We start from the raw sequence: 11,329 nt of genomic DNA on the forward strand, positions 1-11,329 counted from the left end.
GATAGGTATAAATTCTTTTTTATATGTTTGGTAGAATTCCCCAGTGAAGCCATCTGGTCCTGGACTTTTGTTTCCTGGGAGTCTTTTTAAATTTCAAATTCAATTTCACTTCTAGTTATCAGTCTGTTCATATTGTCTGTTTCTTTTTGAATCAGTTTTGGCAGGCTATATGCTCCTGGAAACTTGTCCATTTCTTCTACGTTGTCCAATTTGTTGGCATATAATTGTTCATAGTATTCTCTTATGATTTTTTGAATTTCTGTGGAATTGGTTGTTATTTCTCCTCTTTTATTTCTACTTTTGTTTTTTCGGGTCCTCTCTTTCTTCTTGGTGGGCTTGGCTAAAGATTAATCAATTTTGTTTAACTTTTCAAAAAACCAGTTCTTGGTTTGATTTTTCTATTGTTTTTTGATGTCTATTTCATTTGTTTCCTCTCTGATGATTATTACTTCCTTCCTTCTGCCAACTTTCAGCTTTCTTTGTTCTTCTTCTAATTCCTTTAGTTGATAGATTAGGTTGTTTGAGATTTTTCTTATTTCTTGAGGAAGGCCTGCATCACTATGAACTTCGCTCTTAGAACTGCTTTTTGTTGCAACCCCTAGATTTTGGAAAGCTGTGTCTCCATTTTTGTTTGTCTTGAAGTGTTTTCCTTTTTCCTCTTTGATTTCATTGTTGACCCACATTTTTGGTAGTAACATGCGGTTTAGTCTCCATATGTTTGTTCTTTTCCCAATTTTCTTTCTTTAGCTGATTTCTAGTTTCATGCTACTGGGGTCAGAAAAATGCTTGGTATAGTTTCTATCCTCATAAGTTTGTTGATGCTTGTTTTGCGACCTAGTATGTGATCTATATTGGAGAGCATTCCATGTGCACTGGAAAAGAATGTGTATTTCTTATTTTTTTTAGAAGTAATGTCCTGTAGATACCAAGTAAATTCGACTGGTCTATTGTCCCATTTAAGGCCACTGTTGCTTTATTGATATTTGTCTGGATGATTGGCCCATTGATGTCAGAGGGGTTTTAAAGTCTCCTGCTATTATAGTACTATTGTCAAGTCCTCCCTTTGTGTCTGTTAGTATTTGCTATATATATTTAGGTGCTCCTGTATTGGGTGTGTATATGTTAACAAGTGTAATATCCTCTTTTTGTTTTCCCTTTATTATTCTATAATGCCCTTCTTTGTCTTTCATTATGGCCTTTCAAAGTTTATTTGTCTGATATGAGTATTGCTACCTCTGCTTTCTTGTTGTTTTCATTTACATGAAATATCTTTTCCTACCTCCTCACTTTCAGTCTGTATGTCTTTTGCCCTGAAGTGAGTCTCTTGTAAGGCACTATACTGAAGGCTCTTGTTCTTTTTTTTTTTTTTGGTGGTACACGGGCCTCTCACTGTTGTGGCCTCTTCCGTTGCAGAGCATAGGCTCCGGACGTGCAGGCTCAGCGGCCATGGCTCATGGGCCCAGCCACTCTGCGGCATGTGGGATCTTCCCAGACCGGGGCATGAACCCATGTCCCCTGCATCAGCAGGCGGACTCTCAACCACTGTGCCACCAGGGAAGCCCTCTTGTTCTTTTTTATCCAGTCAGCTGCCCTGTGTCTTTTGGTTGGAGCATTTAGTCCATTAACATGTAAAGGAATTTTTGATAGTTATTAATGACTTATTGCCATTCTAAAACTGTTTTCCAGTTGTTTTTGTAGTTTTTTTCTGTTCACTTCTTTTTGTTTTTCTGTTGTGGTTTGATGATTTTATTTCATAGTATGCTTGGGATCCATCTTTTTGATTTTTGTGTATCTATTGTACATTTTTGATTTGTGGTTATCATGGGGTTCATATATGTTAACCCATAATTATATCTACTTTCTTTAAACTAATAGTCATTTAAGTTTAAACACATTCTAAGAGATATTAATTTTTTATTCCTCTCCCTCATATTTTGTGTTTTTGATATTATATTTTACATCGTCATGCTTATCCCTTTACTGTTTATGGTAGTTATATTTGCTTTTGCAATATTTTTTTGTCTTTTAATCTATGTACTGGCTTATTTAAGTGCTCTTCAGGAAAAAAAGTGATCTTCAATCCTTACTTTATATTTGCTGTTTCTACTGTGATTATCCCTTTCCTATAGATTCTTACTTCTTTTTCATTTAGAGAAGACCCATCAACATTTCTTTTTGGGTAGGTTTATTATTGCCAAATTTTTTTAGTTATTGCTTGTCTGAGAAGTTCTTTATCTCTCCTATTTTAAATGACAGTCTTGCTGGGTAGAGTATCCTAGGTTGCAAATTTTCCCTTTCAGGAATTTGAATAGATCATGCTGCCCCCCTTCTGGCCTGAAAGTTTCTGCAGAGAAATCAGATAATAGCCTTATAGTGATCCTTTTGTATATGACTTTTTGTCTTTCTCTTGCTGCCTTTAGAATTCTCTCTTTATTTTTAACTCCATTAATTATGATATGTCTTATTCTGGGTCTGTCTGAGTTCATGTTGTTTCAGATCCTCTGTGTTTTCTATACCTGGATGTCTGTTTCCTTCTTTAGATTTGGGAATTTTTCAGCCATAATTTCTTCAAATACATCTCGATAACTTTTTTCTCTCTTTCATCTTCTGGAACCCCTAAAATGCAAATGTTGGCATGTTTTATGTTATCCCAAAGATCTCATATGTTACTTTATTTTTATTTATTTGTCTTTTGTTCTGATTGGGTGATTTTCATTCTATTTTCTAGATTACTTATGCATTCTTCTGTGTCATTTAGTATTCTATTCATTGCTTCTAGAGTGCTTTTTATCTCAGATATTGAATTGTCTATTTTTGTTTGTGTCTTCTTTATATTTTCTAGTTTCCTGTTAAAATGATCTGTGCTTAGATGAATTCTCTTTCCTAATTCAGTTAGCATTTTTATTATCAACAGTTTGAATTCATTGTCTGGTAGACTGATTATCTCTGTTTCATTATTTTTTTTCAGGGGTTTTGTCTTGCTCTTTCAATTGAGAGTAGTTCTCTGCCTTCTTGCTCTTTCAATTGAGAGTAGTTCTCTGCCTTTTCATTTTACTTGCTCTGTCTCTGTGAATATAGGTGAAACAGTTACCTTTTGTGGTCCTGAAGTGGTGTTCTTATGTGGAAGCATCCTTATGTAGACCTTGTGTGCCGTTGGTGGGAGGGCTGTGTTTGATGTGGATTCCAGTCACACATTTCCTTAGGGTGTGCTGGTAGCTATCACCTTGGTGTAGGGGTTGTGGCTGGTGATGGAGAAGCCTGAGCCTGTGCAGGGTGTGAGGTGGAACTTCCACTCTCCTTAGTGGCCATCTCTACCCTTTCACAGGTGGAGTCTGCTCCCAAGGTGCTGGAGCAGAAGGTTGAGAATCTGGGTCGAGCTGGTTGTGTGTTCCATTTAAGTGTGTGTTTTTCCTCCTCCCTGCACTGGGGTCTTTTCCCCAAAGCAGGGGAGTACTGAAGCAAGTGGGGCTCCTGTGCTTACAGTGGTCTGATGCACTGGTTGTGTAGGCATCTGTGGCTACCTCAGACACAGCTCACATTCACATCTCTTCCCCTGTTGTGGTCACTCCAGATCTAGTGATAGGTTGTGGCATCAAGTGGGCAGGGCTGGAGCATTTGCTTATCTGGGATTGCATACTTGTGGTCACAGGAGTTCAAGCAGCTGTGCTGCCGTCAGAAGTCTGGGCTGCTTATGGGGTGCTGTCTTAGTAAGCACTAACAACGGCCTCCACCATCCCACCTGTAAACACCCCAGGCCCCAGGTCACCTCTGCATCCCAAGATTGAATCTTTTCCCAGTTGGTGGGAAATCTCCCTAGATCCAGGGCCAAGCTGTGGTGTGGAGTGGGTGAGGTAGGAGTGTTTGCTTGGCTTGGACTGGGGAGCCCAGTGAGGCAGCAACTACTAGGGCTGACCTCTCTCCGCCCTGTCTGTTGGCAAGCCAGCACCCTTGCATTCCACACGAGTGGAGCCCAGGCTTCTCCAGACTTTCTATCTCTCCCAGCAGTTCTCCAAGCAGCCAAGGGAACTTGTCTCCTTCCTGTAGGACCCTAGAACTGGGATGCCAGTCTGTGACTGGACCCACTCACTTCCCAGGGTGAGTGTCCATCTGTGCAATCTCTCTTTTCCTCTTAGTACCCTCCCAGGAGTATTGGTCCCAGACCGGTGCTTTTTTTCTTGTCCTACTCAATTATGTGTGTATCTTACTTACAGCCTTGGTTTGTAGGAGTTCTGCCACTTTCCAGTTAGTTTTCCATGAGAATTGTTCCACCTGTAGATGTATTTTTGATGTGTTTGTGGGGGGAGGTGAGCTCCACATCATCTTGCTCCACCACCATTTGATCTTCCTCTGATCAGTGATCTTTGATGTTACTATTGCAAAAAGATTATGACTCACTGAAGGCTCAAGATGATTAGTATTTATTACCAATAAGGTGTTTTTAAATTGAGATATGTACATTTTGAAGATGAAATATATTTGACATAAAACATTATGTAATTTAAGTTGTATAATGTATTGATTTGATACATTTATATTCAATATATTGTAATAGGATAGCCATTTTTCATGATAGTTCACACCTCTATCATGTCACATAATTATTTCTTTTTGTGGTTTGAATAATTAAGATGTAGTCTCTTAGCAAGTTTGATGATCATAATATAATATGGTTGTCCATATTCACTGTACTATACCTTAGATCTCTAGGACTTATTTTTCTATGAGATGCAGATCTGTACCCTTAAAAGACATCTCTCCTATTCTCCTACCCCTCAGCTCCTGGTAACCACCATATTACTCTCTGTTTTTACAAGTTTGACTTTTTTATATTCCACATAAAATGGATATCATCTAGTATTTGTCTTTCTCTGTCTTTTAAAAAAATAAACAAAATGACAATCTTTAGCTAGGTTAACTAAGGAAGGAAGAAGACATAAATAAAATTAGAAATGAAAGTGGAGACATTATAACTGATGCTACAGAAATACATACACTCGTAAAAGACTACTGTGTAGAATTATATGCCAAAAAATTACATTACCAAGAAGAATGAATAAATTCCTAGAAACATGCAATCTATCAAGACTGAATCAGGAAGAATTAGAAAATCTGGACAGTCATAATAAGTAAAGGTATTGAATCAGTTTCAAAAACCTCTCAACAGAAAACCCCAGGACCAGAAGGCTTCACTGACAAATTCTATGAAATATTTAAAGAATAATTAATGCCAGTTCTTCAAAAACTCTTCCAAAAAAATTAAAGAGGAAAGAGGGAACACTTCCAAACTCATTCTACAAGGCCAGTATTACCTTCAATATAAGCCATTATCCAGGAAGAATATAAATGCAAAAATTCTCATCCAAATATCAGCAAGTTAAATTCAAGAACATATTAAAAGGATTATATACCATGACCAAATGGGATTTATCCCTGGGATGCAAGGATGGTTCAAAGTACCCAAATCAGTAAGTGTAATACATTGCATTAATAGAATGAAATTTAAAATAACTTGATCATCTCAATAAATGTAGAATAACATTTGGCAAGATACAACATCCTTTCCTGATAAAAACCCTCAACATATTGGGTGTAGAAGGAACCTACTTCAACATAATAAAGATGTGATATATATAATACACACACACAAATGCACGCACACACACACAGAACTCAGTGTTATTCATCTATGAGAAAGAAGGACATCCTGCCATTTTTTGACAACATGGATGGACCTTGATGGCATTATGCTAAAATTCGTGCTTTCATTCTAATCTTAATTACTCCTATAACTAAATATACATTGTGACATATATTTTGAAAATTGTAATTCTAATTTATATTTTTTTATCCTACAAGAAAACTGTGATCTTATTATAGCTGTTATTTTCCAACTAAACCTCATACTATAGTTGATTTAGTGTAATAAAAAATTCTTTGAGAAAACGATTGTAATGGTGTGATGTGCACATGATAATTTATTTAATTATTGCTTAATTTTGAATATTTACATTACTTCCAGTGTTGGCTTTTATGAATTACTGCCCAAAATATTGTTTTTGCACACCTTGATTAATTTTCTCTGTATGATTTCTTAGGAGTATACTATGAAGTCAAAGTCTATAGCATTTTTAAGATTCTTGAAGCATTTTGCCAAATGTCTTAATTCTTTAAAAATTACAGAAATTTTCTGAGAACCTAATAATGAATGGAAAAGTTAGTAGCTTGAAGGAATAGTTTCTTTATATAATGAAATCTTCACAATCATTGATGGATTTAAATCTTATTTTGCAACTTAATAGCAAAAGCAACTATTACTAATTATTATCATTATCCTACTATTCATCCTTTCTTTGTCCTTATTCCTCTCCTCTTAACCTCCCTTCTTACTAATGCTATCACTTTCCTGCAATGAGAACAGGGACATCTTTCAAAAACTAGGGTTAGATAGCATAGAACTTTCACTAACCTTATCTCAGACTTTGTTGGTGCAAATGGCATTATTTTGTTCTTTTTTATGGCTGAGTAATATTCCATTGTATATATGTACCACATCTTTTATTTATTTTTGGCTGCATTGGTTCTTCCTTGCTGTGCACGGGCTTTCTCTAGTTGTGGTGAGTGGGGGCTACTCTTTGCAGTGCGCGGGCTTCTCATTGTGGTGGCTTCTCTTGTTGTGGAGCATGGGCTCTGGACATGCGGGCTTCAGTACTTGTGGCTCACAGGCTCTAGAGCACGGACTCAGTAGTTGTGGCGCACGGGCTTAGCTGCTCCGTGGCATCTGGGATCTTCCCAGACCAGGGCTTGAACCCATGTCCCCTGCATTGGCAGGCAGATTCTTAACCACTGTGCCACTAGGGAAGCCCTTAAGTCAATTTAAAAGAGATCATATCAATTTAAAATAGATTAGATTGTTGCTTTCCTTCATAAGGAATAGCATCCTATAAACTGAAGAGAATTCTTTGTATTTTTAAACTACGGGAAGTTTTCAGATTCAAGTTGTACAAATTATTTGCTGTTTAGTGTATGTGCAGAGTTTATGGTTCTTATATATGCAGTGTATATTTTCCCTGTGCTCATTCTGTTAGGCAGCTATGATGTTGAGATGTACATCCCTAAGGGAGCTTTACTGAGGTTTTCTATAGGATTGGTATAGGCAGAAAACACCTATCCTAATAAACTAAGTTATCTCTTTTATTCTGCAAGTTGTAAAACCCTGGGATTTCAAATGAGGAATGGTTTAAATGCTGATGTGAAAGCTAGGAAATGCTGAATTTGGCTCCACAAATTGTTAGGTCATACATTTATATTGTTCAAGAATGGTGTTCTTTTTGGCTAGTGCGCCAGTGAAGAATCTCAATCCTTAGAAAAGAATTTTATCATTTTATCTTGCTGATCAGATAGCCAAACCTTAAAAAATTCTTAAAATTAAAACAACTTTAACTTAAATGTATTAAATTATATTTTATTTAACTTAAATTTTATTACATGTATTAAAATTTTAATTCCCTTTATTTTTCATTTAAAAACTTAAAATTTACTTTTAAACAACTCCTTGGGATATCTACTCTTTAGGACTTTGCTAGATTATATAATCTTGATATATTGGAAAACCAGTTTCTAGTAATTTAGAAATTAGATCTAAGTGACTGGTACACATTGGGTTATTGACAGCATGGAATAGCAACAAAATAACAATAAAGACAATAGGTAATATTTTTTCTGGATCACTAAGTATGTTCCAGAGACATTTTGGGTGTTTCATACATACTAACAGATTTTTTCCCCACAACAATATGAGGTTTGTACTATTATTATAAGAGTTAAGGCGGACATAACTCTATGAACATTGTATTCTAGTTTTCCATCATTGTTGCCTGTATCTTGCAACAACCAGCTAAATGATGTCCCTTTTCACTCTTGCCCCTCTACAATCCAACCCAGTAACTACATCCTGTGTGTGTGTTTTTTTTTTATGTGAACATCTCTCTCCCTTTCTTTACCCTTTTAATTTTCTCCTTAATGCTCCTACTAGATGTTTCAAACTCCTTATAATTATCTGTCTCCAACTTACCTCTCCAGCATCATCTGCCTCTTTACTCAAACTCTTCCTTTTTAGGCTAAACTTAGACTTCTTGGAAACTGTCATTACTACTCTACCGGCTTTTCTTTTGTGCCTTCTTCTACCCCTGCCCTATCCTGAACATCTTTCAGATCTTGTCTTAATTATCAATGCCTCAGGGATAATATCTGTGATTCCTGCTGGATGTTTCCTTAGTGTTGTGGTCTTTCCTTATAAAAATTTCACACAGTTTTTACTACTTGCTGGTATTCTATCTTTCCAGGTAGAGTGTCAGATGGCAGAAACTGTGTCTACACCATTTCTCTACATATTAGCACTTATTTCTGGAATATGCTAGTCATTTTATAATTATTCTTTTAATTTTTTATAATAATTCTTTTAATGAAGTCTGATGCTTTATTATGTATTGAATAATGAAAGTAATAATTTTACTGACATATTCTCAAAGTCTTCCACTTTATTCTGTATTGATAATGAAATTCTGATACTTGTGTTGGTATAGAAATAAATATATGAGTTTCTAATTGGTAAGTCACTTTATCTAGCATCCCACATCTCTCTCACTGTAATTAAATATTCTAAATAAAGAACACAGGATTATTCCTATTGAAAATGCAATGTAAACAAAACAAAATAAATAAGAATAGGTAACCTTAGGCAGGGGTTTGGCTGGTTTGCAGTGGAGGCCTCCAACAAATTCAAAATTTGGTAGCAGTGGGAGAGGAAATTCAAAATCCCAGTATGTTCGAATGAGCCACATTTCAGCTTTCCCCATTGTCTTTAATAATGTAGTCGGTCTTCCTGGAAGGATAAACTAAAACAACAAGAGTTAGATCAAATGAGAGTATTGCCATGTGAATATAGTAGGTAGTTTTTGGAAAGGAGCTTGGAATGATATAGCCAAAGATGTTTGAAAGTGTTCTCTAATAAAGCAAATATATATGTATGTGTATAGTGTACATCATATTGATATTGTATCATATCATATCATATAATACGGAAACCGAGCTACACAGGTAGAAACAATTTCCAAATGCTACCTAAATATTTGTGCTACAAATATGTGTGTAACTCTTCAATCTACCTGTCTTCATTTATCAAGGCATTTTATGAGGTTTCTAGTGATTTTTTTTAAGTTAAAAAAAGAAGTTTAGTAATATAGATATATAATTGCTTAGAGAAGTCCTAAGTGCTTCAGTTTGTGTTTTATGACTTCCTGGAGGAGAATCTGTATGAGTAATGGGAAACAGGGTTATACTTTACCCTATAATTTAATATTTTGATAATACTTATGAAATCATTTTATATTTTCATTTCCTTGTTTCACTTATAAGAGACAAAATTCTGTTACTTTATACAAACTCACCTTCCAAGGCACTAGGAAAGTTAGGACTTCATGCTACCAACTAAAAATATGACTTACCTAGTACTTCACTGTAAAACTGATTCCATTTATTCTCATTAAATGTCTGGAACCAAAAGTCAAAATAAAGTGCATATATCATATTTTTGACCCTGTCCGTGAATGTCACGTGATCACTTAATTCTGAAAACGTAGCAGGTACATAGGATGGTGGGAATGGAAGCCTTCCACTATACTTTTCAGCTGAATAGCCAGGAGAGGAGCGGAGACTGTATACTAAAGATACTTTAAGTACCTCAGCCAGCAGCTCACCACAGGGTCCAACAGCATCTGCAAGAACAGCATCAAACCTTGATTCATGTAGTTTTGTCATCAGCTTCTTGTTTGAAACAACATCTTTACAGATATTCATAAGCATATCAGAAAGTTCCCAAAATAAACTTCTCAATTATGAAAAATATGTCCACAATGAATTTTTTGCCAGATATGTCCATTTCTCTACCAAATGCTTGATGTTATGCTTCAAATTATCTTTAGTTAAAGACATAGGGAAAGTCTCAAACTTAATAGCAGATGGTTTGTTGGGATCAATAAGAATGGAAGCTGAAGTTGTCAGAACAGTCACCTTATGACCCGTCATGACAAGTTCATCCAGGATTGTCTTCATATTCATCCAATGACTGTATTTCATTGGTCGTGCCAGCACCTTTCCATAACTTCCAGAGCTAAAGTAGCAAGTCAGCTGTAGTAGCAGCAGAAGTGAGAGCCATTTCACAGACATCTTGTTCATATGCAATACTTTTCAAAAATTACATTATCCTTTTGCCATTGCTCATGTTTATATCCAAGGAGAAATCAATCAGGATGTTAAATTATAACTCCTGTGCCTCAAATAACTACATTATATGAATAGTCACAGCTGTGGAAATCAAGTGAAAGGGCAAAGTGTAGAACACTTCATGTTTATACTGGTGTTTAATATTATTTCATCAGTGCTATCACCCATCTAAAAGTCGATGACTTTGCACACACAAATCAGTTATTATGTAAGAGAGAAAAATAGTGTAACAACAGTGACAAGTGAGAGGCTCTTGTGTCTGCAGTCCCCTTGACACAGAATTAGAGATAATGTAACATCAACAGGATGGAGGGTTAGGAGGTCCCAACACTTGTATCCCCCATAAAAGCAAAAAAAAAAAAAAATAAATGAGCAACTACAAACCAATGTAAATTACTTTGGGAAAGCTCTGGACTACAATGAAGAAGCAGCAGAAACCCTGCAGATTGTAAAAACTGAGGATGGCCCTGTAAAAAAGCTTGGGAAAGATTTTACCTCCATCACCTCATCCTCCAGTTCAGAGCAGCTTGGCACCCACAGAAATTCCTTCAAATGGATTTCACCCCATGGGAAGAAGAAGAGCAGGAGAATCCCAGCAAGCTTCACCATCATAAAGGTTTGCAGTATTTGCTACTGAGGACTTCCACAGTCTTCACCAACACTGATTACAGCAGACACAGAGCTGCCCAGAGTCCCTGCTTCTGTGTCTTTCCTGAGGTTGGAAATGTTGCTGTGGTGAGATCTGACACTTGGGGCCCCATCACTCCGGTACTTTGCTTTCCCTGGTTGAGTTGCCACAATGCCTGACTATCTATGAGACTGGAGCTCCTGCTCTGTGCCCTGCCCACAGGTATTAAGTTAGTACTTTGTCTTGCCATAACTGGGGCAATTCTGCTATTGCTTGGACTTCACTGTGTATTCCTAGTTGTGGCTTTGACTGGTCATTACCTAGGCTGAGCTGCTGAGCTACCCACCATTCCTGGAGCCTAAGTCATGGCTTTAACCTATCATTGCTGGGGCTAAAATGCTGCTACTTTGTACCTCACCC

At 36.5% G+C, this 11,329-nt stretch overlaps 1 protein-coding gene across 1 annotated transcript; it reads right to left on the reverse strand.

Moving 5' to 3' along the window:
- Positions 1-6,370: 6,370 nt before the first annotated feature.
- LOC116753975 (UDP-glucuronosyltransferase 2B4-like) lies at positions 6,371-10,233 on the reverse strand. Its single transcript, XM_032631990.1, is given in 3 exon segments — positions 6,371-6,403; positions 8,733-8,881; positions 9,504-10,233. Coding segments are annotated over 3 exon segments (912 nt in total).
- Between the last annotated feature and the right edge of the window lie 1,096 nt (positions 10,234-11,329).

The sequence above is a fragment of the Phocoena sinus genome, chromosome 5 (genome assembly GCF_008692025.1).
Source record: "Phocoena sinus isolate mPhoSin1 chromosome 5, mPhoSin1.pri, whole genome shotgun sequence".
Classification (NCBI taxonomy): Eukaryota; Metazoa; Chordata; class Mammalia; order Artiodactyla; family Phocoenidae; genus Phocoena; species Phocoena sinus.